We start from the raw sequence: 20,214 nt of genomic DNA, 5'->3' as shown, positions 1-20,214 counted from the left end.
TTGATTGTTCTGAAAGCAATAGTCATGTCCTCATACACTAATTACTGATTATCATTTGTAGCAGCAACAGTTCTTACTGTCTGCTATTGTCAATCATTCCAATATAGAGTCAGAGCTTCACAGGTTAATTTCTCTTGGTAAGTATGAAAATATAGCATTCTCAATTATCAAAAGTTATTGGTTTCATGTGGTACATGTTTTCCCAGGACACTAAAATCATTTTCATTGTGTATAATACAGTGGCAATAAGCTTACATAATGAAAAAGGAAGGAAGCCCGTGTTTCTTAACAGGAAGCTCATTAAATATGGATCATAAGCTCGGACTGGACAATGGATGGGAAACAAAATCAACTGTGGCTGATTCATAGATACCATCCTAGCATAAAACAAGTGTTTCAGAAAAATAAACAGAAAACTTAAATCTGGATGATCAGGCACATTTTTGAACCAGTGTTCTGTATAGAGTCCAGTGTGCTAATGATGCCCTACATTGCTCAGACACCAACTTAACAGATAAAATGCAGCAAAGACACAGTCAGGCACCCTCCACCCTCTCCTGCAACTTCCCCTTTTGCAAAAATGTATGTGGAATGGTGTACTAATTTTGTGAAGTAATGGCTATCTTTCTTCATTTTGTAATACATCAAACATTGCCTCACTGTGGGCTAATCCTCTTGGCTTCAGGACACCAGACCTGGTTTTCAGGATCCAGTGGAAAGGGCCTTTGTCCAGCCTGAAGATAGTGGGTTGGTCTTTCTGTAATCCAAATGGCTCATTATCAGGGCCTGATAGTCTAGCTTAAAAGCTGGTCTGGCTTAAGGCCTACTAGTCTGACTTAAGGGCTGGTCAAAGCCTGCTAAGTCTGGTTCAAGGGCTGGCTAAAGCCCTTTGACTGGAAGGACTGGTCAAAGCCCTGCTAAGTCTAGCTCAAGTGCTGGCCAAAGCCTGCTAATTGTGGCTGAAAGGGCCAGGCTGTGCTTAGTCTGGCTGGAAAGAATGGTCAAAGCACAGTTAAGTCTGGCTCAAGGACTGGCCACAGCCTTCTACATCTGTCTCAAGGGCTGGCAAGAGCCTTCTAAGTCTGGTTGAAAGGCTGGCCAGAGTCTGGTCTGTCTGAAAGTCTGGTCAAGGCCTAATAGTCTAGGTTAAGGGGTTAAGGGCTGGTCAGGGCCTAGTAGTCCGGCTTAAGGGCTGGTAAGACACTACTAGTGAGATCTGAGGGCTTATCACTTTCTCATGATAGTTGGTATTCTACAGCATCTGTTGCAAATTAATTTGTGAGGATTCCTGGCAGAAAAGCTGGCTCCTTCCACAGGAGAATGATTAACAAGCATGGGAGACATTCATTGGAAATTCATGAATTCTCTTCAAGAGGCTGATTAACTGAAAAGCCTGAATGATGAAATGTTTCTGAGTATTTCAATGAGACAACTGGCAGCCCTCCTGGGTGTAGAAGGAAAGTCTTATGCCCTCCTGACCAGAGGTCATCTTTGATAGTATCTTAACATTTCTAAAGTTGGGACCTGGTGACTGTTCATGATCCACAAAAATTATTTTTTCAATACAGAAAGCCTACAAGAATTCACAAGTGCACTCTGTGCATGTGAGTAAAATTCGGGTTAGTCATTTTCTGGTTTTTCAGTTTAGTTAGTTTGTACATGCTTGCTAGGCAGAGGCTTCCTGACAACAGGGGTGTGTAGTCATTAGCTAGAAGAAGGTAGTGTTTAATAACAGAGGTTCAGTGGGCAAGTTTTGATTGAAGCCAATAAATTTACTTACTTCTGTGGAAACGTCGAGTGTTGTGCTTTTGAGCAAATTTTTATCTATTCTTTCTATAGATAACCTGTTTTTTATTTGTGGAGATCATCAACATAATTTGTTAAAAACCAGCTGTATGCAGTGTGCTGACTCTTAGTGCGGAATGTTTTCCAGTATCACGTAGTGCTTGAATCTCAGTATTTTCCAGAAAGCAGTTAGGGCCTATAGGGAATTAATTATTTATTGTAGACACATGAAAAATGTAATTTTCTTGCAGGCCAAAGCAAGACTTATTTAGATTTGTTTTAATACTGTAGCAGTACAGAGAATTAAACTAGGTCTGCCACTAAACCTTTCCCAGTAAATCTAGTATTTCAGGTAATTTGTCTTGTGTGCCACACACCTCTAAGCATGCACAGATTCACCTGCAGGCAATAATGACACTGCACAGTGCAATGGTCGCTCAGAGGAAGAGGTGAAGGAATGTTTCAATTTGTTTATGCATTTATGCAATGCTAATGGTCAAATTCTCAGCTCTGTAACTGAGAGGCACCATGTGCAAGGGCTACCTTTTAATATTTTACAAAAACAATAAAAAATACTCTTTTTTGGTACACATTGTTTTAACATTTCTCAGATATTTGACTGAAAAATTTGTACTTTTTCAAATGTTCAAACCAACTCCAAAATCTTTTCTCCAGTCTGATGGATGCACCTCAAAACATGGTTTTGGAAGGAATCAACAGCTTCTTGTGTTGGCGAAGTCACTAGCAATAACCTATCATATAGAACAGTTTTGATTGCTTAAAAACGTTTATTCACAAGTGGTAACCAGTTTTGATGAGATGTGAATCATCTTTGGACCACACTCTGTGGTTTAGAGTAAAACAGAATGGCGGTAAAATGTGACAAACATTAAGTTAAACTTAAATTATCCAATATTACACCCTGTGATGACATTGGAGACAATGGCACAGAGTAGGAACTGGGGATGCCACCCTCTTATGTTGACTACTATGTGGTGGCGTCATGGAGTTAAATTGCAGAAGCCCCATTCCTTGCCTAGCACCCACAGTATCTGTAGCCAATAGAGTACAATGATGTGATACATGTCATATAGCATGAATTTATACCTTAATACTATGCTGGATGTCATCACAAGTTATATATAAGTAACGAGGAAGTGAGTTTAGTTTCAATGGTCAGAAATTGTAGTCATGTGTGTGTCAGTTGCATTTGTGTGAGCGTGCATGCGTATGTTGTCTATTTTCGATGAAGGCCTTGTTGGCCAAAATATCACTTTCTGACAGCCTTTTTGTTTGCCTATCTGTGACTCAGTGTCTCTGCTATACAGTGAGTAGCAACTATCATTTTCATAAAATTGCAATATTTCATCCTGGATTTTCAATTGTTTGATTTAACAATTTGTATGTTATACAGTTAAAATTGTACATTATATAATGTTAAAAAATATAACTGAACAGCCAGTGGCATAAGTTAATATGTTACTAGAGTGCACTTCATGGGATTTGGAGTATGATCATAGTATGAAAGCTTTCACGACCGGATGACATATCTTCTGGTAAACACCCCTCTGAAGATGTCCAGCGCAGCTCTGGACGAAACGTTAGGAGCCGAAGAGTTTCATGGACCATGACCTTACATCCCGGAAGGTTTACCAGAAGATTTGGAGTATGCCTAGTGATGCAGATGCCTTATCAATAGCAATCAACGAAGTTACGCCACTGCCATACTGCATTCAGTTCAGCCACATATGTTCTTCACAATTGTGTTGCTTGTAAGTCATCCTTCAGTGCTGACTGAAATCATTTTATGTAGTGCCATGTACTGCAGAAAACCCATCTAATCAGTCCAGCATCACCAGTAACACAGCCACATCCACATTACAAAGTAACCAGTGGTGTGGTACAGCCTATCTTTGACATACACCAAATCCCAAAAAGGGCAGTCTAGTAACATGTTAACTGACACCACTGGCTGGTCAATTATACTTTTTAACATTATATTATGTGAAATTTTAACTATATGATATGTACAGAAAGTGGTTACTTACATATAACTAAATACTGAGATTATACTAAGATTTATATTCATGCTGTATGACGTGTATTGCATACACTGTATCCTAGTGATTAAAGATGATATAGTGTGATAGCCAAGGGCTGGGCTTCTGCTACATATCTCCATGACACCAACACATAGTCAGCAGTCAACATCAGTATGGAGTATCCACAGTTCATGTGCCATTGCCAGATGTCTTCACTGGGTACGATATCATATAATGTATGTTTAACTTAATATTTATTACATTACAAGTTTCCCTCTACTCTGTTGTACCCTAAATTACAGAGTACGGTCTGAAGATGATCCACATCAGGTCAAAACTCGTCACCATTTACGAATAAAACTCTTTTTAAGTTCCTGTTTTTTTGCGTGATTGGTGCTCAATGGAAGGTTATCAGCACCCAAAGTGTTTTTATGTAATCAAGACGGTTCTATATAATATTTTATCACTAGGTCATTACAACTGTTGCTGTTCTCAATATGTTTACAAAGATTATGAATAAAAATAACAGTCCATGAAATTTTTTGTTTGATGCAAGGGAATAAAAAGAATGTGCTAAGTGATCAATCAAGTGAGTATGAGCAATGAGAAATTAACTCAATGTTTTCCTTAGTCAAATAACAAGTTCTTTGATATACTGTGTGACAGTTGGTGTAAAATAGAATCTGCATTATGACAGAATAGTTTCTTTTGATATCAATCAAGTGATCACCTGAGCAAATATATTTCTACTGATGATTCCTTTTCATTTGTCTTTGCTGAAAGGAGAAAAAAATAGTGATTAGTCTTATTGTCATGTTAGCAACCATAGTGGGTAGATGCAAGTCAGAATTGCACTCATGTTCTGTACCTGATTTTGCTCAACATAGCGGAGACCTGAGACCAAATTGGGTGTTGTGTACATTATTTCAAGAGCACTATTATCAGTTCTATATTTCTTTACATTTATTCTGAAAGCAGAACCAAGGTTAGCAGTGCAGATTGCTGATTCGAAAGTATTGCAGATTTGAGACTGTGACAGAATGGGAGGAAGAAATTATATATATTTTACTGGAATTTCCTCACAGCTTAAAACATTGCCAGTACTGGAAAGTGTTGCAGCAAACCATCGCACAGGGCCTAGAAGCACCATGCAAGCTGCTGCCAGCCTCGAGCTGCTGTCTGGGTTCAGACTGCTCAGGCTTTTAACCGTGATCCAACTGTCACCACTGCTTCACTCTGTGTGGGGCCAGTGTTCAATGTCAGGCTACATTTGCAGAATATAGACATTTATTTGTCTGGGGTCTTTCAGATTGGACCCTGACCCCCATGACTACTGTTTGTGCCTGAAATCTCTGAGTGAGAAGCAGCAATACTATATTGACAAACTGATGAATGGCTCCCTGGCCCTCCAGTTGGAAAGGAGCTGACAACACTACTCAAATAAAGAATCATTCTCAGGTAAGAATAAGACAGATATACTGTTATTTTTAAAGCAGATACAAATAAAGTATACTGATTGAACAGTTTAATTGCACTGAGTTTTGTTGCAAAGAATGCCTACTTTCTAGAATCTGGCTACATGAAACAACCTGGCAGATATTTCTCAGAGAATTTAATAATGAGAATCACAGATAAATAAAAGCATCAGTTAATGAGGCAACTGACAGAGATGTCATCATGTAATGATACAACAGCAGTAGAACTTTTGCTGCAAAATGAGCAGCAGCAAGAAAGATCTCATCACTCTGTGTACTATTTCCCATACAAATTTAAATAATTGCAGTCAACATCTTTAGAAGTGTTGATGCTGAGTGATGTTTTTTTAAGAGGTTGAAGGTTTTCTTTAGGCTGTACCTTGAAATGCCAGTTACCTGTATGTCTCAGAGATACATCTCTTACAGGCCTCCTGAAGGCTCTGCCTGCTTATCCTAAGGATGTCCTATCAGCCTTCACACAATTTTCACATTCCACTGCTTATATCAAAGGGGAATGAACACAGTGACTCAAACTCTGCAATTAAATCCCTGTGTTTGGATACCTCTAACATGCTTTGATGTGTCACTGATTGACATTTAGTATTAATGATTTCTGCATCTACATCTACATCCATACTCCACAAGCCACCTGACGGTGTGTGGCGGAGGGTACCCTGAGTACCTCTATCGGTTCTCCCTTCTATTCCAGTCTCGTATTGCTCGTGGAAAGAAGGATTGTCAGTATGCTTCTGTGTGGGCTCTAATCTCTCTGATTTTATCCTCATGGTCTCTTCGCGAGATATACATAGGAGGTAGCAATATACTGCTTGACTCTTCGGTGAAGGTATGTTCTCGAAACTTTAACAAAAGCCCGTACCGAGCTACTGAGCGTCTCTCCTGCAGAGTCTTCCACTGGAGTTTATCTATCATCTCTGTAATGCTTTCGCGATTACTAAATGATCCTGTAATGAAGCGCACTGCTCTCCGTTGGATCTTCTCTATCTCTTCTATCAACCCTATCTGGTATGGATCCCACACTGCTGAGCAGTATTCAAGCAGTGGGTGAACAAGCGTACTGTAACCTACTTCCTTTGTTTTTGGATTGCGTTTCCTTAGGATTCTTCCAATGAACCTCAGTCTGGCATCTGCTTTACCGCCAATCAACTTTATATGATCATTACATTTTAAATCTCTCCTAATGCGTACTCCCAGATAATTTATGGAATTAACTGCTTCCAGTTGCTGACCTGCTATTTTGTAGCTAAACGATAAGGGATCTATCTTTCTATGTATTTGCAGCACATTGCACTTGTCTACATTGAGATTCAATTGCCATTCCCTGCACCATGCGTCAATTCACTGCAGATCCTCCTGCATTTCAGTACAATTTTCCATTGATACAACCTCTCGACACACCACAGCACCATTTGCAAAAAGCCTCAGTGAACTTCCGATGTCATCCACCAGGTCATTTATGTATATTGTGAATAGTAACGGTCCTATGACACTCCCCTGCGGCACACCTGAAATCACTCTTACTTCGGAAGACTTCTCTCCATTGAGAATGACATGCTGCGTTCTATTATCAAGGAACTCCTCAATCCAATCACACAATTGGTCTGATAGTCCGTATGCTCTTACTTTGTTCATTAAACGACTGTGGGGAACTGTATCGAACGCCTTGCGGAAGTCAAGAAACACGGCATCTACCTGTGAACCCATGTCAATGGCCCTCTGAGTCTCATGGACGAATAGCGCGAGCTGGGTTTCACACGACCGTCTTTTTCGAAACCCATGCTGATTCCTACAAAGTAGATTCCTAGTCTCCAGAAAAGTCATTATACTCGAACATAATACGTGTTCCAAAATTCTACAACTGATTGACGTTAGAGATATAGGTTTATAGTTCTGCACATCTGTTCGACGTCCCTTCTTGAAAACGGGGATGACCTGTGCCCTTTTCCAATCCTTTGGAATGCTACGCTCTTCTAGAGGCCTACAGTACACTGCTGCAAGAAAGGGGGCAAGTTCCTTCGCGTACTCTGTGTAAAATCGAACTGGAACCCCTTCAGGTCCAGCGGCCTTTCCTCTTTTGAGCGATTTTAATTGTTTCTCTATCCCTCTGTCGTCTATTTCGATATCTACCATTTTACCATTTTGTCATCTGTGCGACAATCTAAAGAAGGAACTACAGTGCAGTCTTCCTCTGTGAAACAGCTTTGGAAAAAGACATTTAGTATTTCGGCCTTTAGTCTGTCATCCTCTGATTCAGTACCATTTTGGTCACAGAGTGTTTGGACATTTTGTTTTGATCCACCTACCGCTTTGACATAAGACCAAAATTTCTTAGGATTTCCTGCCAAGTCAGTGCATAGAACTTTACTTTCGAATTCATTGAACGCCTCTCGCATAGCCCTCCTCACACTACCTTTTGCTTCGCGTAATTTTTGTTTGTCTGCAAGGCTTTGGCTATATTTATGTTTGCTGTGAAGTTCCCTTTGCTTCCGCAGCAGTTTTCTAACTCGGTTGTTGAACCACGGTGGCTCTTGTCCATCTCTTACGATCTTGCTTGGCACATACTCATCTAACGCATATTGTACGATGGTTTTGAACTTTGTCCACTGATCCTCAACACTATCTGTACTTGAGACAAAACTTTTGTGTTGAGCCATCAGGTACTCTGTAATCTGCTTTTTGTCACTTTTGCTAAACAGAAAAATCTTCCTACCTTTTTTCATATTTCTATTTACGGCTGAAGTCATCGATGCTGTAACCACTTTATAATCGCTAATTCCCTGTTCTGCGTTAACTGTTTCAAATAGTTCGGGTCTGTTGGTCACCAGAAGGTCTAATATGTTATCGCCATGAGTCGGTTCTCTGTTTAACTGCTCAAGGTAGTTTTCAGATAAAGCACTTAAAAAAATTTCACTGGATTCTTTGTCCCTGCCACCCGTTATGAACGTTTGAGTCTCCCAGACTATATCCGGCAAATTAAAATCTCCACCCAGAACTATAACATGGTGGGGAAATCTACTCGAAATATTTTCCAAATTATCCTTCAGGTGCTCAGCCACAACAGCTGCTGAGCCAGGGGGCCTATAGAGACATCCAAATCATTTCACATTTCGGATCTCCGTCAATTTCCTTCGATACTATTGCACTTCTTATCGCTATAAACACACCTCCCCCTTCACTGTCCAGCCTGCCTCTGCGGTATACATTCCAATCTGAGTTTAGGATTTCATTACTGTTTACGTCTGGTTTCAGCCAACTTTCTATCCCAGATGGGCGTTGTGACCGTTTTAGTGTTTTAGATAGTTTCTTGTCTGGAATTGGCTATTCTATGTGCTCTAAGAAAAAGCTTGTAACTGCCTTGACAGAATGCACTAGAACACTACCTAACAGAAGTTTAATGAATGAATAGAGGAAATAAGTGTGTGAACATTTCCCATTGTCTCTACAGGGTGTATAAGCAGACAAGTAAAAAAAATTCTCGGATTTCCTGATTAAAAATACATTTTCTCCCAGGTTAAAATACACTTTTTCCACGTTAAGTTGCAGCATACTTACCCACAGAACTGTAAAAGCTATCAGTTGTTTGAATGGCTATGATTTTATACACTGGCATAGAATTTCTTGGCATTTTAGAAAACAAAATTCAGGGGGAAAAAAAACATGTTTTGGAAAGATCTTTAATGTGCAACAACATGCACACCACATATTTTCGTATTATGAAAGTATAAATGTGAATTCCAAGTAACACCGCTTGTTACTTTCCGAAGCATTGAAATCGAGATTGTGATGCTCTTTTGTAAGCTAGTCACAGCTCATGTCATGTGATCTCGCCAGCCGATGACAGCAGATATTCAGATATAGGATACATGATGTAGTCATCCAATAGCAACATCACTGTTAAGTAGCGTGAACACATAAACAGGCAAAGTTATCAGTTTAATATACATAGTGTTGCTACAAGAAAAGCAAAGCTTTCACAAACAATATTCATCTTGAAGATTTGTGGGGACGGAGAACAACTGGCTCACCCTCCAATGATATCGCTACCCTGCCACAGCGAGAACAACTGTATCTTTGTCATATCAGTTCTCTGTAGTGCGCGCTCTATGCTTCACATTTTGTGTATTCGCTGTGAGAATAAAAGTATTGATAGTAAGTGACAGCAGTGCGAGTGATTATTTATCATTGTAAGTACCATGGCTGCTCTCCACTATCTATAGATTATTAAGCCGCAAGAGAAGCTAAGCTTTCACATATAATGTTGAGCTCTCACTTCACACTGACTTCACTAACCCTGCCACAATCACCAGTTTAGTTATATCCCACGTTTATTCTCCTGTTAGGCATTACTATATGTTCATACAATGTGTTTTCTGCACTACTCCAAGAACTGAACTTAAGCAGCTGTACAACTGGTCCTTAGTAGTGTAGCGATCTGGCCAAACTTTTCTGTCAAAATTTCATTTTCTTGGATACACTGAGAAGATAATACATAATCTTTCTTATCAGTTATTCTTGTTTGTCCTTTATTTCCACTCTGGTAGTCTGAATCTATGGATTTCACAAGTAATTATTACAAAGCTGATCATTCACAAGCCCAGGCAACCACATAACAAACAGCGATTGGCATTCATCTGATCGGATTTATTCCGCTCAGCTCGTATAGCCCTGATTGACATTTAGTATTAATGATTTCTGCATCTACATCTACATCCATACTCCACAAGCCACCTGACGGTGTGTGGCAGAGGGTTTATTTCCAGATGCGACCAGGATTCCCCTGGAAGAGACATCACACACACTATGCACACATTCAAAAATCAACTTATGATTCATTCAGAAATCAACTTCTAATGTGTTCAAAAAGCAACAGGGATGTGTTTCAAAATCATATGAATAATCAATAGACCAATGTGCGCTGGATGCTAGATGCTTTGTGAAACAAGGGTTTTTCCTCAAGAATATGAATTTGGCTCCTCCTTCTGAAACTGCCACTCAGGGCAGATACCCTGGTTCCCCCCTCCTGACCCACAGACCTGGGACTGCTGCGCATGCATGAATTCGGCAGCTTGGCCATGCCAGTAAAATGTTTCTGGGTAGCATTTGGCTGCTTGCTGCTACTGCTTATACAGGGTGAAGCAAAATTTGCACACTTAGGCTTCACAGCGTGACTCCCCACATGCCAGCAATAAAAAAATGTCTCTCACAAAATTGCGTCCAGCAACTACATTCAGCAGAAAAAGGACGTTAAAGAGTCGCAATCTGGCAACACTGTAACCATATGCATGGCAATTACCTGTCAGTACATACCAGTTATGCTGTACAGTTCATGCAGTGGATAGAGTTTTGGGTTAGCATGCCGGAGGTTGATGGTTCGATTGTGGGTTGAGGTATATGTTTTTTATAAATGCAGTCCAGGTGGTAGAGTATCTGGCATCTTAATCCTCAACAGCGATTGCAGCGGGTCTTCTAGAAAACATTTGCACTTACATACTACAGTTGGAAAAATGGGGGATTGGCCAGCTTTGAAAGAAGCCCTTTCCACTTTCTGAGCATGAATTTATTCGCACCACTTCATCTACCAATGCAAAACCTAGTTTTCTTTGTACCCTCTTCTAATGGTCGCATGGATTAGTACCAACTATTATTCTAGCCTTGTTCAGGTCCATCACATTTCGTTAGGGCTTTGTGTTACCAATAGGACTAGCAAAGTGCTTTGTGAACAATGTCCAAACTTGATTACTATTTGTATGTCTTATCACCATGGTCCAACTAATTATGCCTTTCAACATTGAGTCTAGTAACTGCATGCTGTTTAGTACGTATCTCAAGGCATTATTATTATTATTATTATTATTATTATTATTGTTGTTGTTGTTGTTGTTGTTATTCTGATGGGATTGTGGAAACATCACATCTATTACCATCAGGGAAACAGTGTAATTTGAAAATGAACATTTCACAATTAGTGGTGTTGGGATGAATCACACAGAGCACATGTTGCCTGAGCAGTTGACAGCACGAAGGTATCATGCATTCCTCTCAAACTATCTGCCTGATGTACTGGAAGATATTCCACTACGTGTTCGGCAGAGGATATGATTCCAACATGATGGTGCACCTCCACACACTGTAATTAATGTGCGACAGTATTTGGACATAACATTTTCAGGGAAATGGCTTGGACATGAAGGTCCAGTTGTATGGCCACCGCATTCACCTGACATAAACCCCTGGATTTTTTTCCCGTGGGGACATCTGAAGGAGCACATCTACTCTACTCTGCTGATGAATGTTAAAGAATTAGTAGCACATGTTCATGCTACTCTTGTTACTGTGGATGCAGCTTTGTTGTGAAGGGTCCAGTGCTCTATGATCTGGCGGGTTGTGCAGTGTTTGGATGTACAGGGAGGTCACTTTGACCATCTGTTGTTCCAAAGACAACGTATTCTGTTATGAAGGTCATGCAGTCATTAATATGGACATTTTTATGACATGTAGTATAAATGACAAGTACTGTGCAATCATCTTCAGCATCTTGAAATTGATATTGTTTTTGTAGTTATTCTGTCCTGTAATAGGTCGTTTGTTTCAACTGTCTATTTCCTATTTGTCTAGCCATATGTTTGTAATCTTCAGCATTACAAAATGCTGTAAATTTAGGATACATGTGACCTAAGAAACAGCATGAAATGTCAAAATGAACTTAGCAATTTAAAAAAAAAATGCCACCCACCCAAGATCAAACCATCGACCTCCGGCATGCTAACCAATAACTCTATCCACTGCACCAAACGTACAGCACAACCAAATTGTCCTGATAGAGAAAATTACCCCACATATGGTTACAGTGTTGCCAGATTGCCACTCTTTAACGTCCTTTTTCTGCCGGATGTACTCGCTGGACAAAATTTTGTAACAGATATTTTTTTGTAGCTGGCGTGTGAGGATTCGCGCTGCGAAGCCCAAGAGTGCAAATTTCAATTCATCCTGTATGGCTAACAGCCACACTTCTGTAGCCAGAAGTGGGACAAGGTACTCACACGCAACTCGACTGTGCATGCACATTGAGCCCATTCGCAACTGCTTGAACGAATCTAATGTAAACAGTTGTGACGTCATACTCAATGGAGGCAATTTGTTGTTATGAAGCATTGTACAGTCTTCCTAAAGCCTTTGACACATTTTGCTGTTGGCAGACGCTTGTGTGAGCACTGTGTTTTGTTGTTATATGAGGTACATTTCCTTTGCAACGGAAGTTGTATTTTTGTTTTTTTCTCTTGTTCATGTTTTATTGCTGCAGTATTATTCTGCTGTAGCAGGACAGTAATATCCTTTGTTAGAGTATCGGTTCTTACCAGCCCAAAATACAAACATTCCACTGAAAACTAAAACAATGAAAAATTCCTGGAATTCTAAAAAATTTCAGGGTTTTTCCCAGTTTTCTCTGGAATGAAAAAATTCCCAGGTTTTTCGCAGACCTCCCTATTGTCCCGGGTCGTATACACCCTGTCTCTAGTTCTCTTTCTTGCTGATGGCATTTGTGGGATAAACTACATTATTAGCAAGTTTCTTTTTGTGCATGTATTGTGGCTGAGTTAAAGGGAATTTTACTTTCTTATGAATAATAGCAGCAAACCATGAGTCTGAAAATAAGCACAATATGAATACATAATGCAAATGTAAACTCCATCCACAGGTCCTCACGGGCCCAAGTCCTGGCAGGCTCATCAGAACTGACTGACTACTGTGTCATCTTCTGTCAATGGTGACACCTTTTGGGTTATGGAGGGGTGCGATGTCAGCACACCACTCTCCCTATAGCTGCCAGTTTTCATGACCTGAAGTCACTACCACTCAGACAAGTAGCTCCTCAACTGACATCACATGGCTGTGTGTACCCTGCTCAAGTTCTCTGAATAAAATAAAAATCCCGGCCAGTACTAGAAATCAAACTCAGGTCCTCTGTACAGCACCTAGCTGTGGTGACTATGCAGCTACGAAGGCAGAAACAATTCACTGTGCAATTTATAAGGGAAAAATGTGTAACACGAGCACTTGTTGAAAGGCACATATTGAAAGTGAAGGAACTTGATGAATCCAGACCCAATCTAAACATCATTTAAGAAGAAAAACAGTTCATATCCAAGCAAGGGTACATACGTAATTTGAACAGAGCAAAAAAAGCAATGTGGAATGCAGCTAAGAGACTGTGAAGTGAAAAATGCATCTCCCATTTACTATTTAGTTACCAACTGTAATGACTGCATCTGGACTGAGAATGGTATCACAGATTTAAAGAATTTTTACACAAACTTGAAAAAACATAATTCTAGTGAAAAATGTTTAAATGGTTTTGCTGAATTTTCCATGCTGGGGAAAGTGGACATCATGTGCCAACCAGACAGTGCTTACTGCCTTAATATAAAGACATACAATGAAACTATGTCAAGGAAGCAGTACACACAGGATGAACTGATAGACCGCATAACATTTTGTGGCAAACTCAAGTTTGCTTTAAGGGGCCATGATGAAAATGAAAATTTTACGAACCCATGAATTTTTTGAGGGCTAGTTTATCATGTGTCAGAAATGGACAGTGTCTTGATGCAGGACATTGAAAAAGTGGAAATCTGGGTTTTCTTAGGATTGCATGAAACAATTCAAAATGAAAGCCTGGAATCTATTTAAGGGGTAAGTTTCAATCTCATCAAGAATGAACTTTTAAAGACAAATTACCTCAGAGTAGAATTTGATGATGCTCCTGACTGTGCAAATTTGTCACAACTGGTCCTAATAATTTAGAATGAGGTACTGGGGAAAATAAGTGAAAGATTTACTTTCTCTGCATGACCATAACATCACATTGTGGATAGTGTACCTGTAGCTGTTGCCAGAAGCTAGGCAAAATGAAACTAAATGAGACACCTGAACAACTGATAGCACAGTTTTGTGATAATGCTCCTGTTATGAATGTCCATGAAAATGGGCACAAGTTAAAACTGAAGTAGTGTAAGAAAATGCTCACTTTATTTGCTGCTATGCACATAAGTTAAATTCAGTCATGAATGTTGTGTGACAGTCAGTAAGCAGTGCATACCTTATTCAGCAATCTGGAAGGAATTTCTACCTTTTTTCTCCAATCTCGAAAATGTGCAGTCATTGACGACGAGGTAGGGAAGAAACGTATTCCTACCCATCCTCAAACTATCTGAAGGAATTTTAAATCTCTGAGCTTAATGGCTATATACAAATGCCTAAGCAATTGCATGGAAAAAGTTATTGATGATGATACTCATGATGACGGGGATGCAAACAAAGCTGTGCTTCTGAAGGGATTTCTGTAAGACGAAGATTTCCACTCTTGATAAAAATTTTTTAATAAATGTCATGCCTCATTGTGGCATCCTGTTCTACATCTACATCTACATCCATACTCTGCAAGCCACCTGACGGAGTGTGGCGGAGGGTATCTTGAGTACCTCTATCGGTTCTCCCTTCTATTCCAGTCTCGTATTGTTTGTGGAAAGAAAGATTGTCGGTATGCCTCTGTTTGGGCTCTAATCTCTCTGATTTTATCCTCATGGTCTCTTCGCAAGGAGAGGAGCAATATACTGCTTGATTCCTTGGTGAAGGTATGTTCCTGAAACTTTAACAAAAGCCCATACCAAGCTACTGAGCGTCTCTCTTGCAGAGTCTTCCACTGAAATTTATCTATCATCTCCGTAACGCTTTCGCAGTTACTAAATGATCCTGTAACGAAGCACACTGCTCTCTGTTGGATCTTCTCTTTCTCTTCTATCAACCCTATCTGGTATGGATCCCACATCAGTGAGAAGTATTCAAGCAGTGGGCAAACAAGTGTACCGTTCAATGAACAATGAAGGAATATTGATGCAGTGAAAACTGTGGAATATGTATCTCACTTTGCAGCATCTTTCTAGTATATTAGGGCCTCACCTAATACTGACAATCAGCAAAAAGAACCAGCTGCAAAACAGGGACATTTCATGGAACTAAGAAAAGTGTATGCACAAGACATCAGAGAGGGCATCAGGACTCAGATCAGTGATCAGATATCAGACCAGTTTTAATGATCACTTTTCAGCTGACATCTGTTTAAGCCATCACTGTTTCAGAAATATCAAACTGTCTTGCCCCCCCCCCCCTCCCCCAAAAAAAAAGAAGAAGAAAAAGAAGAAAGGGGGGGGGGGAGGGATCTGAGAGTAGCTGTTAATTCATGATCAAGTGACATGAGATTTCAATAGACAGGCAAGATAAACAGATGATAGAAATATTTTCCATAATAAAAAGGTACTTTGGAGAAACTAGAAATATACTTTGAAGAAATACGAATCAGAGTAGCTAAAGCAGAAATATGAGAAGTTATATCACAGAAGATGGCCACAAAAAATGAACAAGATTGTGGGAAGGTGAAAAAACTTTTCAGCATATATAAAAGAGTAGAATATCACAACACAAACCGAACACTGCCTTCAAGCTTCCAGATATTCATACTTTGGACTGGTTACCTCCTAATATTTTTTACCTTGCTGAACCATTATCATTGAATACACTGTAACAAATGAGTGAATGAATGAATTAGACTAAATGTAAGATGTTGTTGCCTGTACAAATAAAAATGAAAATAAAAGGTGAGGTGATTACCCTGGTCTGAAGAAAGTTTGAAAGTGGATTGTCGAGTTCTGGATTATAGAATATCTTTTTTTACCTACATACTTGTAGTTAATCATTCACAGATTGGTCTTTTTTGTGGCAGATTTGTAAGAACGTATTTCATTATAGATCACTAAGAATATTCTTTTTATCATTTTCATTAGCGTATAGAAAGTTAGCACTTCTACCAAGCTGTTCTGAGTGGTATTAACATAAGTATCCAACCTGTATGGAGTGATACTGACGTAAGTAACTATCTTACAGAAAGAAAAGTGCTGCTGTTGACTTACAATGTTTGGTAGGCATTTATCAATGTGGACAACATGAGTTGCTGCAACAACTTCACCGTCTTTGCGAATATTATAAAGAATAAAGTAGCTCAATGGTGACATTTCAGGTGTTATGTGCAAGTTCAATGACAGATGTCTGATTTCTAAACCTGTTGTATTCTCATGCACAGAATTTTCTTCACTGTTATCCATAGAGCCAATCATATTCTGAAGGTGTTTGAGATAGTCCTTCCCAATCCTAATTCCCTGTTGGTTAACTGAAGATGAATAAATTATATCACCACGAGACTTCACCTGCAAACAAACATTATGCACTTTAGTTTCATTACAAATACGAAACTGCTATAGTATAAGAATAGTCAACATATGAAACATCTTGGATGTTCATGAATGAAACAGTCCATACCAGGTAATGAAATTTAGAAAATGCTGTGTTATTTTGTGCTGTAAACAATACAGAGATCTTGTGATGCGTGTTGCATCGTACAACATTCTCACTTCCATGCAGAAATGTTATATAGCTTTTGGATGGTGAATACCATGCATGAACATCAAAAAATGAAGAAGGCTGCTCCATGAAAACTCTCCATCTTTTATCTGCAGAATAATATTTTGTCTGATAAGCAACAGCTGTTGCCTGCAACAAAAGAATGGAATATTATAAGAAAGAAGTACCACCATAAAACATAAATTATGAATTGTCAATAAAAATATATTAGAATGATAAATCCCAAAACATTAGTAGGTTTTTAAATTATTTCCCTCAGTTTAAACTACTTTTTGAGATTTTCTTACAATAGGCAGATGGTATCATCCTTTGTGTAGATTGACTATTACAATATTCTGCACAACACTTCTGTAACTGACTCAACATACGGTACTGAAAACAATGGTTGTCACCATTTTGTGAAGAAAAATGGTACTGTTGACACCAGCTACACACCAGATAAACACTATTCACAGATTAAGCACTAAGGAACTAAGGTAGCAATAGAATAAAACACACGTTTTCAGTTAATTCTTCCAAACATGCTGGTTACACTATAATAAAAATGATGCATGGAATTAACAATAGAGGAATAAAGGGTTACATAGTATTACCATGATGAGCTTGTTATAACAAGTAATTCTATAAATTCTAATGAAAGTTTCATGCTTCTGTGGCAGTATACAGCTTTAGTTATACAGACGATACATATACACATGGTCACTGAAGTTCGCTTAATCACTCAGTACACACATTATCCACATTCCTCTGTTCCCACTATTCTCAGATCCAAGTATAGGTTCTTCAGTTTGTCATGCTTAAATAGCAATATAGCTTCTTCATTAGTACAGCTTCCCAACTGCCAACTGAGCTCACAATTCTGAGTGGACTCAGTTTAATGCCACTCCACTCTGAACACAACATGTCTTTTTATCTATCTGCATAATTTTTGAGTCCACGTTGTACCCAACTGCTTGATTGGAAAACAATGCTCCTTCTAATCAAACTAAGTACTTTCACATCCTTCATATCAGAAATTTTAAAATATTTGTAGTATTTTTCTGAATGGCATGGCCACTCAAGGGGACACACAATTAGGTTGTTGTTGGCATTAATGTGTATGGTTCAGCAGAAAGACGTCTAATATTTGGACAGGCCATTGTGTGAGTAGTGACAGGGTCACTGGTGTGGAGGAGGTATAGATCAATGGCACTGTACATGCCATTTTAAGCAGGCACAGTGGCTTGGCTAGGTGGGCATTGTGTGTTTGTTGTGGAGGAATATATTCATAATAGTTGTTCTGTGATTACTACTCCACAAGCATTTTGCATTTGGTTCGAACTTGGCTGACAAGACTCTGTTTCTGATAGAAAAACTTTTGAGTTGTGATATCAAAATTCAGAGCATCAGGTTCTGTACTGAAAAGAAAATCTACTGGATGAACTCTGACTGTAATGACAGTGGAAAATATGGCACATGTGAGGGTGTCCATCCAACAATCTCCAAAAAGTTAAGAACTTAAACATGCAGCTGCCCTGGGATTGTCTGATAAGATCATCTGCACAGAGATCTTCACATGCACCCCTATAAAATAATGGTTACCCAAGAATGAAGTGAGAGAGATTTTGAAACTCGCAGAGCTGCGAGTGAGGAAAGTCTTCAGAATATTCCCCTGGTGCTGTTTTCATTTGTTCTGCTGAGGTTCACTTCCGCTTGTTAGTTAATATAAACCAAAAAAATTTCCACATGTTAACAGAAGAAAACTCTCAGGCACTTCACCAGCAACCATTTCACTGACATCATGTCACATTTTGGTGCACATATGCTGAATTAGGTGTTTGGGGTTTGTATTTTATTTATTTATTTTTTGAAAGAAGGTATCTTAATAGTAACGGGTAATTCAAATTGCTACTGTTACATGACGGAGACCTAAGTTAAATCAGCTATCAGCTTGTTGTGGACCAAGCAGACAGAGCAGACATCGCCTGCCCCCCAACCCCCCCCCCCCCCCCCCCCCTGCCCCAATAAGCACATAAGGAGGTAATGACACAGGAAGTGGCCACCTTTCCTCCAGAAATGACATAAAGGACTTGTACAACTCTGGAGAAGTCTTTGTCAACAATGGAGGATGCTATTTGCCAGATATAATTTTTAAAACCAACTAAGGTTATCCACAAATCAAAGTATGTTTTCTGTATTTTTATTTGTTTGTTTGTTTGTGACTACCTTCTGAAATACCAGAGGTCTTTAAACTGGACCCTATACTTCACCATCACAAATGGTGTTGCCAATAAAAATGGCAATGACTGGATTCCACTTTTATGTCTTACATTACAAACAAAGATCATTACACTCAAATATTTACATTCTTAATTTTAAAAATCATTAAAAGTGCAGATAGTATGATAGAAATTCAGTACATTAACAGATGAATAGTGGTCAGGATTAAGCATGTGCTATTACTGTCTGCTCGAGCATGACTTTGAACACCACTCCAAGTGACATATATAAAGTGAACTATTCAGTAGAGTTCCGTGCTCGTGCAAATACACCTGCTTTGGCTTGTGATCCAGTAATGTAATGACCAGAAGAACCCCAGTGAGCACTGATGTGAAATGTACTAAAAGATTAGCACTTTTTGCTGGACTGGAAATTGGAACAAAACTATTACCTTTTTGAGGCAGTGTTCTTAGCAACTGCAATAACCACAAAAAACTCACAAACCATCATCAGAGCCTCAATTCTGCTAGTATCTCTTTTATTTCATTAGTAAGAGCTTTTCCAGTGAAAGGTGAGGTTCCATGTGTGGCTTCCAGTCCAGTTCCTAGCTTTAACGTGTTAAGAAGTGTCTCAGCTCTGTTACAGCAACATATTGATCCTACCACTGTGGTCACCTCATTTCTCACTGATATCCTTTTTTCTTGGAGTGCTATTCCATGAAGATATGAACAACTTTTGTGGTTTTGGAAAGTATAAGAGTAATACTGGCAGAATTAAAGCCTTAAGATTGGTCATGAGTCATGTCTGGGGAGCTCAATTGCCAAGAGCCTATGTTCATGACTTGATCCAGCACAGTATTAATTCTTGAGAGGGCACGCCATGTAAAGTATGCCAACCACAAGTAAAATTACCTTGTACTGTTCGATTATTGCATTGCAATGTCAAACCGATATCTATTCTTTCATTATTGTTTTACCTGACACAGCACTTAGTTGTGTTGTATGTATGTACTATACATCCAAGTGAGCAGCAATAATATAAAATAAACTGTGAGCTAGGTGAGATAAAATGTACAATCCGTGCCAGAAAATGACCCAGACTGAAACAGCGGCACTATCCCACAATGAAGCGGTTGCATACAAAATAATTAGCAATTGAATAAGGCTGGCTGTTATCGGATGTAACTCCATTGTTTAATGCTTTGAGTGTGTACCTGACATCAG

At 39.1% G+C, this 20,214-nt stretch overlaps 1 protein-coding gene across 2 annotated transcripts in view; it reads right to left on the bottom strand.

The window, feature by feature from the left end:
* Nucleotides 1–20,214, bottom strand: part of LOC124615596 (murinoglobulin-1-like) — a 283,543-nt gene that overhangs the window by 178,691 nt on the left and 84,638 nt on the right. For both annotated transcript variants that reach the window (XM_047143583.1, XM_047143584.1), the window contains 2 exons: nucleotides 16,691–16,921; nucleotides 16,285–16,578 (listed from right to left, as the gene is read on the bottom strand). In XM_047143583.1, the coding sequence (XP_046999539.1) occupies nucleotides 16,285–16,578; nucleotides 16,691–16,921 (525 nt within the window). The remainder of the gene's footprint in view (nucleotides 1–16,284; nucleotides 16,579–16,690; nucleotides 16,922–20,214) is intronic.

This window comes from Schistocerca americana, chromosome 5 (assembly GCF_021461395.2).
Source record: "Schistocerca americana isolate TAMUIC-IGC-003095 chromosome 5, iqSchAmer2.1, whole genome shotgun sequence".
Lineage (NCBI taxonomy): Eukaryota > Metazoa > Arthropoda > Insecta > Orthoptera > Acrididae > Schistocerca > Schistocerca americana.
The sequence above is the reverse complement of the archived record's forward strand: the minus strand, read 5'-3'. Positions and strand labels throughout refer to the sequence as shown.